The following is a 16,308-nucleotide window of genomic DNA, read 5'->3' on the forward strand; positions in this document are numbered from 1 at the left end:
GGCTAGTATCATTACAAAAAGATTGCCAAATTTGTGTTTCCTCTTCCTTAAAACTGGGGCATTACTTTTTTTTTTTATTAACATAAGCTTAAGACTGTAATCAAATCAGCAAAAAGAGGCCTCTTTGAGGAATCATTCACAGCACTTTTTAAAATGCTGTAAATTAAATAAACATTGAATTCCTCCACTTCTATGCATAGAAAACAACATGTTTGTGATTTGCACCAAGAATGTAAACAGGCCTTCACCCATGCATAACTGTATTATTGGAATAACTTATTTTTTAAGATAAGATTGTGAACCTGATGGCAACTTAGTGAAGAAAATATCTGGGAATGAACCATAAACACACTAGCAAACTCGCATCAACAAAGTCAAAATATTTTACAAAACACATACATTAATCATTATGCCCTTGGAAAAACTGCATTCACTTACAGCATTATGTTAATCCATCTATTATCATATGTCTTGTTTTGTTTTGATCACAGTGAACTAAAATTCTAATCTTGTCAAAATCGACCAGTTCTCAGTGTTGTCTGATGAGCTACTGAATATGCACAATTAAGAGTTAAAGGCCATTAACTGTACAGTTTAATTCAAAAGAAACAATTTTGTACGTGCAAATACAATTAACTCCTTATCTTATCCTACACCACAGCTTTGTTCTTATTCAAATACTAGACATTAAGCCCGTTACAATAACGGGCGCTAGAATAGTAGTGCATAAACATTAGTAGGAACAGTCTATATTAAATGGCAAAGGACTGTCTATTTTCTGTTACAGTATTACTGGCTTGTATGTGGCTGTAATATGTGTCACTGTATTGTGCGTCTTTAATTTTCTCTCACAGTAATACGTTTCTCCAGCAAGTATTTTAATCTGTGCTGGCGTGCAGCTGATTATTGTATGTATGGCGTCTCCCCAGCAACGGATTTTATGTGTGCAAAAATAAATCTACTTTTAAAAGTCATCCTATTGTAATATCATGAAAATTTGTATATTTAGGAAAACACTTTACCGGGCCAAGTTTGTTAATTGCAAATCTGACATCCTCAGAGTGAACACGTGCACAACAACATACACTAACCCCAACTCTTTGCGTCTCAGTACCCCATTGGAGTTTTCATCCGTTATGTTTTAGGTCTTACCTCATTTACCGAAATCCGATTGGATCGGTCACACGATATTGTATATATCCCGCCCTCTCTGTCTTGTGTGACGCATCAGGCGGCCTTTGAAGCATCGCACCGTGCCCCGCGCATGCGCACTTCGCCAGAAGAAACACACACACACGGACACCTGGACGTGCACAGGGATTTTATTAAAGAGGATATATTCACTTTAGGAAGTATTAAGACTACTCTCTACTAATACTGGTAAGGACCACCCTTTGTACTCAAAACAGTCTTAGCTCTTCATGGCATGGATTCCACAAGATATTGGAAACAGTCTATTAAGATTCTGGTCCATGTTGACATGATTACATCTTTTAATTTCTTCACAAATTTTCAGCTGCACATTCATGCTACAAATTTCTCATTCTGCCACATCACAAAGGTATTACACCAGATTCAGATCTTGTGACTGGGAATGCCACTAAAGAACACTGAACTCATTGCCATGTCCATGAAATCAGTTTGAAATGACTTTTGCTTTGTGACATGCTGCATTATCATGCTGTAAGTAGCCTTTAGAAGATACTGTAGGTAAATTGTGGCCATGAATGGGTGCACATGATCAGCAACAATATTGAAATAAGCTGTGGCATACAAGTGATGATTGACTGGAATTTATGGACCCAAACAAAACATTCAATACACCATTACACCACTATCACTACCAGCCTGGGCTATTGACATAAGTCAGGGTGAGTGCATGGATTCATGTTGTTAATGCCACATTCTGACTCTACCATAGTGTGCCTCAGCATCAGATCAGGCTAAATATTTCCAGTTTTCAACTGTCCAGATTTGGTGAGCTTATGCTCAATACAGCCTCAACTTTCTATTCTAGGCTGATAGGAGAGGAATCTGACATGGTCTTCTCCTGTGGTAAACTATCCTCCTCAAGGTTTGACATGTTGTGCGTTCTGAGATGCTTTTCAGCTCACTACATTTGTACAGAATGCTTATCTGAGATACAACAGACTTTGTCAGCTCAAACCAGTATGGCCATTCTCCACAGACCTCTCTCATCAACAAGGCGTTTTCATCCGCAGAACTGTTGCTCACTGGATGTTTTTTGTGTTTAGCACCATTTGGTCAGCAGTTACAGAAATACTCAAACCAGGCACAATGGCACCAACTATCATGTTCCACTTTCGAAATCATTGAGATCACATTTTTCTACATTCTGGTGTTTGATGTGAACATTACCTGAAGCTTCTGACCTGTACCTGCATGATTTTATTCATTGTGCTGCTGCTACATGATTGGCTGATATAATAATTAGCTGATATAATAATTAGTGAATAAGTTGGTGTCTAAGAAAGATGCAGGTTGCATTCACCTTGCCCACACATTATTTTGAAAACACAGCTTTAAAAACAAAGCAAATAGTTCCAAAATTGTTCTTTATTAAAATGAAGAAATGTTGTCAGGTACTGAACTTTCAGTTGAAAATGTTTTCTGTTTTTAAAAAATAAACGAGATGACAGAAGGCTAAAAGTTATGGATTTCTAAGATCTAATTCCAAATGCAACAATGCTGAACTGAGCACTGTGAAATATACTGTAGAACTGAATATTGTTTGTTCAAATCATCCTTGATTAAAAAAACAAAAATAAAAAAAAACAGTTAATACTATCTAAAAGTAGCATGAGTAGCTTATTACCTTTCCAGTTACATTGGTCAAGGACACTAAGGAGGACAGGATGCACTCATTGGTAGTCTTCAACTTCTGTGTGAGTGTTGGCAGCTCTTGTTCTAGTGCGGCCTTCTGTGTATAGTGCTTAGACAGGTCTGGAATAAATTAGATTTAAAGTAAATTAATTTTAAAATTAATGAAATCCTCAATGTCTGATGTATATGGAAAAATCTCTAAGAGGGAAAAAATAGCAAATGGGGAGGCAAGTCAAAAAAATGAAATACGATTCTACACTATCTGAATGAGTAATAGTAATTCATCATTAATATTAATAGATACTGTGTAAAATGATAAAGAATAACTTCTTAACACTAAAAGATCTAAAGATGAAAAGTATGGTTACTTACCTGGAAACTAACATGTGTTCTGTATAACTTTGTTGGCTCGAAAATGACTGTTTTTAATCCCCACATAGGTTTTGCACTTGAAATATGTTTTAATTATAGATAAATTGATGGGGAATGCTTTGGATTCTAAAAACAGAATCTCAAAATTGGTTTCATGTTTTGTCTTTTAAAATGCAGTGCCTTTCCATGGATTTATGATTACTATTAATAAATTATACAGGAATAAATGAACAAAATGAGTTAAGTTGAATAAGCTTTATTTCTTCCGTCTGTTAGCTAGGAATTAGACAAAGTCTATTATACTAGAATAAGCACAATCAGAGGATTACCACCTATTACAGTGCCTAAAGCTTTGATGTGACATGTCTGAGTTAAGGGTAAAGCAAAAATATGTAATGGTATTACTTGCAGGTGGGATCTAATTTTATGAACATTTTAGTGACTCTGACCTTGAAGAGATGACTATTTAAATTTGTATTTGACCATGTCTAGCAGAAATATATATATGTTTGTTTATTTATTTATTTATTTTTTTATTTTTCTAAAAGTGGCTCTCCATTTACCATTTGACTGTGAAACTAAGATCTTAACTACCAGGGTCCAAAGGTAAGCTGTTTTGTAGGTTTTAATATAATTTAAAAGGATAGCTCTAAAGCTTTTTGCAGTACATTAACCAGTGCTGAAGCTGTTACTTTTTGGCATGTTGGTTTAAAATCCAAGACACACTGGTTTCCATTGTAATCATAGTCAACTATGTTTTTTTTAATTAAACAATGAAAAGAAACAAGTGGACAAGAGACCATTAACAATTTATTCACAACTATTTTTCAATATGTTGATTAAAGGTTATCAAGAATATCCTTGTTCAAGTTTTTAAGATGCTGCTTTATTAAGTCATTTGCTGACAGACTGATAATGGATTTTGTACTCTACTCCAAATGAGATCATTTGGCTTTACCTAAGGCAACCTATCGGCTCCCTAGGAATGCACTGGTTTCAATTGCTACCATAGCTGACCCAGAGGCCAAATATACTTCCAGCAGGCCGTGGAAGAAAAGTCATGTCTAGCTAAAAGTGACACTAGGAGAAGGTTTAGAGTCTCTTCAACCAGAAATCCCATGACCTCAGAGGCAGGATGTGGCAAGGTAAGAGGCCTGATTACTTCAAATGTGCTTGTGCTACACAGGCATATGAAGATGCTTTAAGAAATGGTTAACATAAGTGATGTCATTACATTTTATTTAATTAACAGCCGCCATGTTTCTGAAGCTATAAAGTATACTCGGACATCATCTGCATTAAATATATACTGCACACACATGACACTGACATTTATAATGTTACATTTTTATACAATTAGGTTAACAAATGCAGCTCCATAGCAATATCATGCAAAGACAACCAAGCAAAAAAAAAAAAATCAGCATACATATTATTTTATCTAAATATCATCATGAAAAAGGGCTCAGCTTTTTGTCTGCCAGAACAGACCACTAGTGCTTGGCCAGCTATCTACTGCAATCAAAGTGGAATGTGGAGGAGGACAAAGTCAAGAATCTTGGATATATGCAGTTTTATAAAGGGAAAGGTGGGAGCAGGTTCTTGGGTGAAAGGAGAGAGACTCCATTTTACGTACAACTGTACATAATGATAATCAGGCTTCAATGGTACTAAAGTTTCAATATTCTACATTGATGTTTTTTAACTATCATCGTTTGTTTCCAGATTTGATTCGTAACTTGCACTCAATGTCGAAGCTATAGTCTTTGCTTTCTGTAACCCAGAGGTAGATTACTGGGATCAATGCATGGATTTGGAATTCAATAATTAATGCATGGATGGATAGCAAATACGCCTATATATTCAGTACATATACATACATATATATATATATATATATATATATATATATATATATATATATATATATATATATATATATAGTGGTGGATTGCCGGCTTATTTCTCCGGCCCTCACCCCCAGGCCGCCAGGAGGAGCTCTCCCAGCAGCATGGACATGCCCAGAGTTCCAGCAGGGCCTCATGGACTATGTAGTTTTTATACACAGCCCTGCTGGATACCTTGGGAGCCACCAGGCATCGCTGTAGGGGGGCTCGTAGGCTCGCATGTGCCCTATAACCCGGGAGTACGTCATGGTCACGTGACAGGAAGAAACGACGTGCTCCCGGGTTGAAGAAAAGGACTGTTTACCCTGACCCGGAAGGGAAAAGGAACTGTGGACTGTTGAACGGGAACACCTCCGGGTCAGGGTGTATAAAAGGACTCTGAGAAGCCCACTACACTGAGCTGAGCTGGGAGGTAGGGTGGCAAAGTGTCTGGGCGAGGAGGATTGGTTTATTGTTTATATGAGACTGGTGTGTAGAGTGCTTGGTGCACAGTATAATATCAAAAATAAATAATTATTATACTTTTACCCCGTGTTCAGAGTGGTACCTGAGGGTTCAAGAGGTGGACAAAGCCACTATCTGTCACAATATATATATTTGAGCCTATTATAGGCTGGTGGCTGGTACATAGATATTAGCTGCCTGAAACATTTTCAGTCAGTACCCATTTTTGCAGATCTAGTATGTGATGAAGGTAACTCTACATTCACATTGTGATGCTAACAAAGTTCTAACCACCTGTTCTGTGAATATGTACAGTACATTCTTTTGACAAATGATCTAAAAAGGTAAGTCTTCACCCCTAGTCTGTGGTTTTAACCCATATATATTAAAATACCTCAAAATATTTCAAAAAAACTCCTTTGAATAATTCATAATCAAATGTGCAACATTACTAATCACAAGCTTACGATGCGGTGTCCTCCATGCAGAAACAGGAAAATTCATTAGAACACAGGAGAGGTGGGAAAGTGGGTAAGTTGCTGTACCTGATTGTTAGGGTTCAAGAATAAGAAAAGAAAGAACTAGAGACAACAGGGTTGCGTTTCTTTTTGTTTGTTAGTACTCTGGACTCTATCTTGTGCATTACTGTTTAAATAATCACAACCTTTTTGTATATTTTGAAATCTTTTCAATCATTTTTCACAAAAGAGTAGCCCCTTAGGTTAAAGTTGATAAATCAATTAGAAAAGAGCAAAAACAAAGTTCACTTTACAGAATATTTATAAAGAGCAAAAACAGGATGGCAAAAAAAAAATAAAAAAAAATTAATATAACTAAAAATATCAAATTATTAAGTGCATTTACACTTACAATTGTTGTCATGGCATATTTAGGAACTTTAACATCTTGTCTTAGTAAACGTTTAATCTTTACCTTTGGTAACATCTTGGAGCCCATGAAGACATGCTGCCAACTGAGTGAACACTGCATTATAGTTTGCAGGAGGAAGAGCTTGAGGTTTCGTACCTAAAAGCAAAAAATCACCTGTTTATTTAGGTCTGGATGACACCCCTTACTTCAATTTACTTACATTTTAAAGGAAATTTACAGGAGAAAGAAAACCATTTTAGATTTTAGTAAAATAAAATAGGACAGGGTGTCTTGCTGTGAACAGCAGGAGACCACACAGATATAAATATCTTCTCTTTAAAGCCTTGAACAGTTCTATTAAATTTATAAAAAGGTTGATACTGTTTTCCTGAGAAAAAAATGATATAGTTTTAAAGGGCATTTACATTTTATTTGTGAGTTCTGTGTGTTCCCCTCCTCCTCCTCTGTGTGGATATGTAAAATGAGGAGTCTTTCAGGCGTAGAAATAAAACTATATGGAATGACACATGGCCTCAGAGAAGAATGGAAAGAAAGAAGAATGGAAAAAAGGGAGTCATCAGGCTGATGATAATTTCTGATCAGCTTCCAGATGATATAATTCATATGTTGCCAAATCCCATTTGGAAAACTACCTGATATTTTGAGCCTGGATATTACTAATTCTTTCAAATGTGTTAACCTAAAATTCCCAAACTACTTTGATGACCTTTCATTCCTCATATTTTCACTCAATGATATCCAGAAGTTTTTCTCAAAGAGTTTTCTAGGTTTCATGACTGTAAGAAAAACTGAAAATCACGTAAGCTGATTTTTGTTTTTTGTTTCATAAAATGAAGTTTATCATGTCAAGTAAGGACTTGCACACTAATATGAGTTTAACTTAAAGCTTTAACTTTCTAAGATTGGCTCTTACACTTCTGGCCCCTAATTGTTTAGGCAGGAGCAGAGACAATTAACATATTTCACTTCAAAGAGCCATAAATTATTCCTATACTCTAGTTTTTTCAAATCACTAGATGTAAAACTGCAAACAAACATTTAAAGATTTCTTATTTTAAATATTGGCTGCTTCTTGAAACAGGCATAGTTTATTCACATGTCTGTCCAGTGTGCTGGTTCTGTAAGTGTGACAATAATACTACTACTCATACTAGTATTACATTGCATAGTGAAAGGCTGATCAGCCTAAATATTCCACAGCTTTCTTTGGACAAGGATCAGAAGTTTGTAAAATATTCCCCAAATGCTGTACTGAATTCTTTGCTTTGTGTTTAATTCCTGTGCTCTGATTCAGTTCTGTAGAATAATTGAATGTGTTTCAGTCATGTCTCTTACTAGTTTTTCTGTAAATAAATGGCATTTTAGTGATGAGTATTATGAGCACAGCCATAAACAAATTAAATTAAACAAATTTATGTGATCATTATAATGTGGTAGTTGTAAATATAAATCAAGAATTTTAATCAATGTCAGGTCATTTAAATACTCAATTTGCACTTATTTGTTACATTTTTTTAATAAATTGAACATACAAAAACAACTGTACTCATTTAAATAAATAACGCTACTAACAAGACATTATGACTTACAATCAACATTTAAATCTCTTCAGGAAACAGAACATGCAAATTAAAAATAGATTTTTGCCAATTTTAGTCAAGGTAGATTGGTAAAGTGGACAGTTTTAAGAAGAAAAATACCATACTTTGCACAGACTGGATAATAATGTATGTTCTGAATGGCTGAATTCCATTACTTATCTGTGATTCAAATTGAGAGGTCAGATAGAGAAATGTGAAATGTGTCTGGAGGCAGAGGGTTCATCATTAAGCAAGGCTAAACACACATTTATTCTTTATAATATACTTATTAAAAGCTACTATTTTACATATAAAAAGTATAGAGGCTACTCACTGGGTAATGCAAGAAGGTTGATATAATTCTGTAATTTTTCAAATACCAACGAGATCTTCTTTACATCACCATATATTTCCATATTTTTTGCCTTCAGTGCTTTTGTACAAAGTGAGGAGTCGCATTCTTCTTCCAAACTACACACAACACAGCAACAAAACGAAACATTATCATTTATTAAGTCCAAAATGGCAAGTGCAACAGAAATATAATACACAGGATTTCTGTCGATGGTTTGTACAATTCTGTACTAATCTGATACATCTATTTAATTTATAACTGATCACATGGGAGAAGGAAATTTGCTCTACATGGAAAGAATGTGTCCATAACCAAAGGACAGTTTATTTCCAGCTATAAAAAAAAAAAGGCTATTAAAGAGTTTCGAACCTCTCAAACCAAAATAAAAAAACATGTAATGAGATGACTGTCTACATAATATTGGTGATGATATCTGTCTAATACACAGATCACCTAACATAAGTGTACATATAATAGGGATAAATGTTTGACCACAGCTTATGTAGGACACAGCATGAAAAGATGATTGAGTTGCAAATGGTGAAAGTTTAACATTTGAGCATGTTTGGGGATTTTTAAACAGGAAAAAAAGAAGGAAAGCAGTTTTACAAATGAGCATAATTTTCCCACTAGCAAATGTAGAGTATTTATTACAAGACAGGAAAAGAGAAACTTATGTTTTTACTGTTTTCAGCTGAAGACAGAAAAACACGTGTCAGTAACAATAATACACCTGAATTAAACCTTCTGGAAGAGTAGATTTCAGAAAATATGACAACAGCAAAAGCATTTGCAGATATACACTAAATCAGTAATTCAATCATTAGTAATGGGTTAATTTCACTTTCACAGAAAGCCTTCAAAGTTAAACTTTTTGAAACAGGTTTCTAAATAAGGTACAGAACTCCAACTACACATCTACCCATTTTTTAACCTATTCATCCACTTCAGGATTACAGAGCACTAAACCCTCTCCAGGCAGCAGTAGGTGCAAAGATGGAGTCAATCTAGGGATGTGGGAAGAAAATGAGGATCCTGAAGAAAACTACAGATATGGGAAAAACATGCAAATTCTAAACAAGCAGCACACAGGCCAGGATGTGAACTAGCAATTCTGAAGTAGCATTAATTAGAATGCCTCTAATTAGTAAATAGTATGCCACCATGCCATTTAAATGGAAGAAATGAGACTATCAGAGATTTTATTTCCCCATATGAAATGATGATCAGTTACATATTATTCTCAGCATATTTTGTGCAAAAGATATGAACAAGGATTCTTTTCTGTTATGCTAGTTTTTATTTGTATTGCAGTGATTAAGTAAAAGTAGTGATAAGCAATAAACTGCAGTGAAATCCATGGTCCTTACATTACATTCTATATGAAAATATTCTCAGTTATCCTCACCCACCTTTAACTGTGTCCAAGCAGCAACTGTTTTACACATAAACTTAAAAATAATAGTATTTGCATGAAATTGTAAAATCACCACAACTTAAATGAGCTACTTGTACACTTTAACTACTAATCAGACCATATTTGCTTCCTCACTGAACACAACATCCAGTACGAAAGCACTGCATTTTGCAGCATGAAAAACATAAGTACGTTTTATCAAGACTGTACATAGATAAATGTTTGTGATAAAGTCAAAATAAAACTATTTATATTCTGTTCATTCAAAGAATTGTTTAGGAAATGCCTATTTATGTTACATTTTTACTACAATACGTTAATTAACAAATATTTCAAACCCAAAAAAAAAAATCAAGAAAAACACTATGCTGTATAAGTGCTGTTAAGACAGAAAATGTAAATCATAAAAACAATGAGATGTAGTTTGTACAGAATAATAATAAAAGTACATTTTTAAGTCCAGTTAAACTTATTATGAAAGAAATGCATACTCTTCTTGTAACCCCACCAATTACAATTTACAAAAGATGGATGTAAGGTTTTCGTGAAAAATGTATGTTTTGGTAGAACCTGAATTACTATATATTTTTCTTAGCTAATTTTTGATTTAAATATAATCTTGTGTACTTCGTGAAGAATTATGTGGAGGTGGTGTTTGCTGTAAAATATGCTAAATAAGGTAAAAATCAACTGATTAAAAGTAATGTGTCATTTACCTTTTTTATAAATAACAAAATAAATGAAAGAACAGGAGAAGGACTGTTCGTATTCCTTTCTCAAAACCAAGTAGTTTTGGTTATTAAAAGAGTATTAACATCATATCAGATGGTTTGTTGGAGATGTCACTGGTGAGTGAATTAAATTCTGTTAACAAAACAAGAGACTGAAACTTTTTCCATCGCTCTTAGCTGAATTCATAACACTAAGACATATGTGCTAATAAAATAATTCTCTCCTGTAAAATGAGTCATTGTGTTGAAAATAGCAATTTTGAGTGGGAGTCTCCTCCTGTCCCACCAAAAACCCTTGCAAACTAAAATAAAAACAAATATTAGAATTTAATATCAATAAAAAAAAATAAATGTGTGCATAATTGGATGAAAAGTAAAAATAGCTTCTTTGAAATGAAAGACATTTATTAAACGTTAAAGAATATCATAAGTTGTACTAGAACCATCAGCACTGTGATTTTTGCATTCCAGAAGTACACACAACTGCCAAAACTTTGCTACTATAAATCAAGCAGCAGAATACAAATATAAAATGACATTAAGGACCTATAAATTAAATTTTGGAAAGACAATTTACCTTTTTAAATGATAAGGCAGAATCTTTTGAAGAAAGCAAGTGTAAGAAGTGAAATGGTCAGAAAGTCCCTTAAGTTTCGAAGTTGTTTCCTGAAAGCCGGGAATAATGAAAAACAGTTATATGAACTAGGATGGAATTTCAGCTCAGAAGAATGGCAAAGCAGATACTTACCAATGTTGTAACAGTCTCGTCAGTGATTGTTTCAAAGAGTTGCAGCATGCCTTCCTCCAAAGGTCGTACATATGCTGCATTTTCATGAAGGTACTGAGAGAACTGAAGAATAGAATGGCACATTACATTTGAATAACATTAAGTAAGACTAGTAGGTAATGTTTCAGAATACATACAAAAACAAACCCATTAGACTTGCCTTCTGGTTTAAAGGTGATATTGCATCAATGGCTGAATCAATGGGAAAGATCTGGACACGCTGTTCTGTATAGGAATGGAAATTTAAAAGTGCTGCAACTAGATCTTGAATGAAGACCAGTGCCTGGCCAGCAACATCCCGAGCTTTCAACTGTATATACAGCAAATAAATAAATAAAGCAATAAATTATAAAATCAAGAAAACATTATAGGCCATAATCTTTAATAATTTTAAGTACACATTAATGCTGTACTAACCTACAGGAGACCGCTTTTAAGAAATATTAACCTGTGACACCATTAAATACTTTTTGAGATTAAGCTATTTTTGCATACTTTAATTTATAAAAGCAAAATAAATATCAATAGTTATATTTCAAAATAATATACCTACCATTTGAAAAAAATAATAAATGTGTTTTTATTTCACACTCCTAAGTATTGTTCACATTCTGCTCCCTAAAATGCATTAAAGTAACTTCAAAGACAGGCATACTTTCATTGAGAAAGATCAATTTTAGGAACTTGCATAAGTCTTCACTCAGTTATAATACTTGGCGCAAGGCACTTTGTCAGCAGTAATTACCTAGAACCATTCGGAACAAGTGTTTTCAAACTTTGCATAGGGAAATATTGGTACTGTGTCTTCGTAGAATATCCAGGCTTTTTCTCTAAAAACAACTGCCGTGTTAAAGTGCTTTATCAATTTAAAATATAAATGTATTTCATCATTAATAAGAGAATACCACACATACTTATGAATGAATGGGTGTTAGTGACTCTTGCAGCCAACTTCACTTTACCTAGATATTTAACAGAACATTTCTAAAAAGCAATAAAGAACTGAATCATTGTCCCGTCATTTTGCAAGCACTCGAGGCAACCAGGAGTTTCAGTTTTAGCTAAATATGTGTGCTAAACTAAGCTTTCTATGGCTGCCAATTCAAGTATACTAAAAGAGTGTGCAACTCTCAATGTCCACGTCAGAATTTCCAGGTGAAGGTTATGACAGCACAGGTTCTCAAGAGCAATGTTAATAAATGACTAGCTGCTCCAAGCATGGCAGCATTTTATGTGACAGTGAAGCTAATAAAGAGGTAGTCACTTAGAGAACTTCAAGATAAAAATAAAATAGGTTTGAGTAACTAAGGTCTCAACACACCTGTCTGACATTTATATTTACATAAATGAAAACTACTGTACCAACCTGATGTCTTCGATTATGAGGAGGTACATTCAGTGTATTATAATCTTCATTTTCTATCATATAAAAACAAAAATGAAATGGAAGTCAAGAAAAGTTAACAAAGCTCTTCACTGCTTTTGTAAACAAAAATAATGAAGCAACTTTCCACATAATAACTTTGTAATGTAGTCTATTTTTACATTGTCAGAAGCTTGTCAGAAGATTTAGTTATTAGCAAAAGTTCAATTAAAACCAATTAGCTTTTTAACTTCCTAGAAAGTGCAATAAATAGAAAAAAATTAAACCAATATTCGGTGCGAACAACACTTTGCCTTAAAAACAGCAGCAAACCTCGTAGGTACACTTGTATGCAGTTTCTGAATGTACATGTGTGATACTTTGTTCAGAGCCCCTTCAGAGAACTTGCCAAAGCTCCACTGCAGACGTTGGCTGTCTTATTTGCTTACATCAGTGCAAGTATTCCCAGACTGGCTCAATGATATTAAGATCAGGGGAGGTATCCGTTTATTTCAGGATTACCTGTTCCTATTTTTGCTGCAGATAGCTCTATTTCTGATTCTATCCATGTATTTGGGGTGATTGTCATGCTGCAGAATAAAATTGGGACAGATTAGGCGCCTACCTTGGTGGTACTGCGTGATGGATAATTTTTATTCAATTTTCTGTAAAATACTAACTCCATTTGTGGAAATGCACCATCATACCTGCAAAAAACCTCAGCTGTGCTTCACTGTTGTCTACAGACATTCATCTATGTACTGTTCTCCAGCCTTTCAGTAGACAAACATCCCTCTGTGAGAGCCAAGACTTTTAAATTCTTTTTGTTTTGGCTTTATTTCCACCTCGGAAGAACAGATTCTTGGTCACAGCTGTTCCATGAAGGCCACAAATAATAAGACTTCTCTGGACTCTAGGTGGCTACACTGTTATTACAGTGGTTTCTGCCAGTACTATGATTGATAATTGTGCTGGACATCTACCAATTTCAAAAAGAAGTAGGATAGATATTTTTTCATTTGCTGCACTTAGTTTCCACGGTTAATCGCTCACATCCCAGTCCTCCATCTTGCCCATTTATTTGTGCTTTTGCTTGAGAGAGATCTTGATTATGCAGGATGACCACCTTGTGTCTTTCAACTATGATCACTTTTGTTATGGTGTAAGATTTGCAGTTTAAACCTCCACACCTGGTGCAACCTCGCCTTGTTTAACATGGTTGTCCCATGCCCAGTTTGATTACCTCTAGACTAGCTGCTTGTTTCGGTTATCGCTTTGGTTCAATGTACACATTATCTTAATGGTCATTAGCACCTGTTTGTTATATCTGCTTAATCTAGCACTGGACTGTAGGTCTACAAATATCTCATGTTTATTGAACTGAAAAGTGGTCTATTAATATGTTAGTTTCATTCTTTAAAGTCATTCAAATATCTAACACACACTCTTTTTCCACTGAAACACTAATCCAGAAGACATAAAATAACTGCCTAAGACAAATATTTTTGTGAACTATTTATAGTGCCCAAGGCTTTTGCACAGTACTGTAGAAGTTGTATATTTTTTTTTTTTTTTTTTTTTTTACAAACTATTTCTGTTAAACTGACCAGACAGTCCAATTGCAAAACAAATATATAAAACACATGAAGATGTAGTAAAAGTATAATGCACAGACCTAGATCCACATGACCTACATCTACTGTGAGATAGCATAGATGGTTCACCATGCAATCTTAACTCATTTATAATCAGAGAGAATAAGCAAAAATTCCCTTAAATGTTAAGTTTCAATTTCATGGCCTTTCTTTGCTGATATACTTGACGTGCACATTCAAATCACTTTACTTGCCTGTGTCATTAAAGGGAACTTTCTCTTGAATGATGCTTGTCGCCTGCTCTAATCGGCTACTCAGGTCAATGTGGAATTTTTTCAACTGTTGCTGGCTGTAGATGAGATTTCATAAGAACGTTGGAAATGTCAAAGAAATACAATTTTCTGGTAATAAATATTGCATATACTTTCTTCACTTCACCCAATCAACATTCCAGAAGTATCATATATGTATAATATATCATTTTCAAAACCACTTGACTATAACAGATTTAACAGTGCTTTCCATTCCGATACAGCATACATCACCATAAAATGTTTAAACTTCAATACTTGTGGAGAGCTCATCAATAAATAATTTGCTATAAATGTTGATATTCAAGATACATCATTTCTGAAACCCAGTGTTAAAATTTAAAAGATACCTCTACCAGCTTTTAAAACCATTTTCTGCATTAAGCATTTTGAAAATGAGATGAACCACAGGATAAAAAATAATAGGGATAATAATAGGAGCAAAAGTACTGCAGAAAAATTACTGTCATCTCTCGCTTAATGACAGCCAGTGTGTCGTTAGTTGAATTTTGTTATTAAGTGCATTGACATATATCCAGGTGGCAGGCATGTGCCTGTTTCCGATGTTATTTTCGACATGCTTAAATTGAAAACAGGTGCCAGCCAATTCTGCATTCTGTGTGCAGCGCACTGAAAAAACCTAGCCAATCGCCAAGCAACACACAGGGGTATACCTCTGGGCCAATGTCATTTTTGCCATGTTGACTTTAGATACAAGTTGCCGCACCTGCATCGCTGCTTTCCATTCTCAGCAGTACACCGAGACGTCACCTGTGTGTCATTTTCGCCACAAGTCAAGTATACACCGGACCTGACATAACCTACCCTAAGCTAATTAACTTAACCTCACATTAGCATAATACATACATCATATAAATTAATAATTAGTGAAATACAGTAATAATACATTATTAACCATATGAATACTGTGTAATAAGACCACTTACAATGGCTTTTTTATTCTATTTGATATCATTTATTGTATTTCGATGGAAACCCTGTTGTTTCAGGGTGACGTCATTAGTAAGGATGTTGTAAACAAGTCATGACTGTACTCTGTTTTGGTTGTAAAATGCATCTATTACAAACAGCAACGCCATTTATTCTGCTGTGATTTCTAAAACATAAAGAATTGGCTCACTATTATAAATTTAGATACCAGGATAGATAACAATGCAAATTAAGAGAAGATAATTTGGGATAATGGAGACTTTCATTTAATTAGTTAGTTAGAAAAGAGTAAATATTGAACAAATTAGGTAATAACAACAGCCTATAGTAGGGCTATTCAATCACAATTTCAGTTGTGCCAGATTTTCACACCAAGAAATTTAGCTGGGCCAGAAATTTTCATCAGGCGGTAAGCCAGCAGGTAATGACAAATTTTAAATTTTAACACAAATGAATGTATTTAAAAAACAAGCAATGTTTATTCATTGCTTCCCTTTTAAACATCTGACACAGGCACATCAAAAATGTATTAAAAAAACAACAACAAAAGCTATAACTGAACAGAATCTGAAGTAGTAGCAATACTTTTTTCCCTACTTTTGAAAAAAGAAAAAAAAAAAAACAAACATTTTGCTCACACCTGACCCAGGCACATCTCAAATTGCATAAAAATAAAAAAGTGCACAGTATTAGCAATTACATTTGTTTCCCTTTTGAAATATGAGACCCTCCCACAATTTAAAGGGGTGGTCATGACAGG

At 34.4% G+C, this 16,308-nt stretch overlaps 1 protein-coding gene across 1 annotated transcript in view; it reads right to left on the minus strand.

Annotated features, from left to right (window-relative positions):
* The window catches only part of ppp1r21 (protein phosphatase 1, regulatory subunit 21), a 97,895-nt gene that overhangs the window by 36,978 nt on the left and 44,609 nt on the right, over positions 1-16,308 (minus strand). The window contains exons 7-14 of the mRNA XM_028820198.2: positions 14,541-14,635; positions 12,695-12,747; positions 11,489-11,638; positions 11,290-11,391; positions 11,119-11,207; positions 8,373-8,509; positions 6,501-6,593; positions 2,837-2,964 (exon numbers count right to left, since the gene is read on the minus strand). Of these exons, the coding sequence (XP_028676031.1) occupies positions 2,837-2,964; positions 6,501-6,593; positions 8,373-8,509; positions 11,119-11,207; positions 11,290-11,391; positions 11,489-11,638; positions 12,695-12,747; positions 14,541-14,635 (847 nt within the window). The remainder of the gene's footprint in view (positions 1-2,836; positions 2,965-6,500; positions 6,594-8,372; positions 8,510-11,118; positions 11,208-11,289; positions 11,392-11,488; positions 11,639-12,694; positions 12,748-14,540; positions 14,636-16,308) is intronic.

The sequence above is a fragment of the Erpetoichthys calabaricus genome, chromosome 15 (assembly GCF_900747795.2).
Source record: "Erpetoichthys calabaricus chromosome 15, fErpCal1.3, whole genome shotgun sequence".
NCBI lineage: Eukaryota > Metazoa > Chordata > Cladistia > Polypteriformes > Polypteridae > Erpetoichthys > Erpetoichthys calabaricus.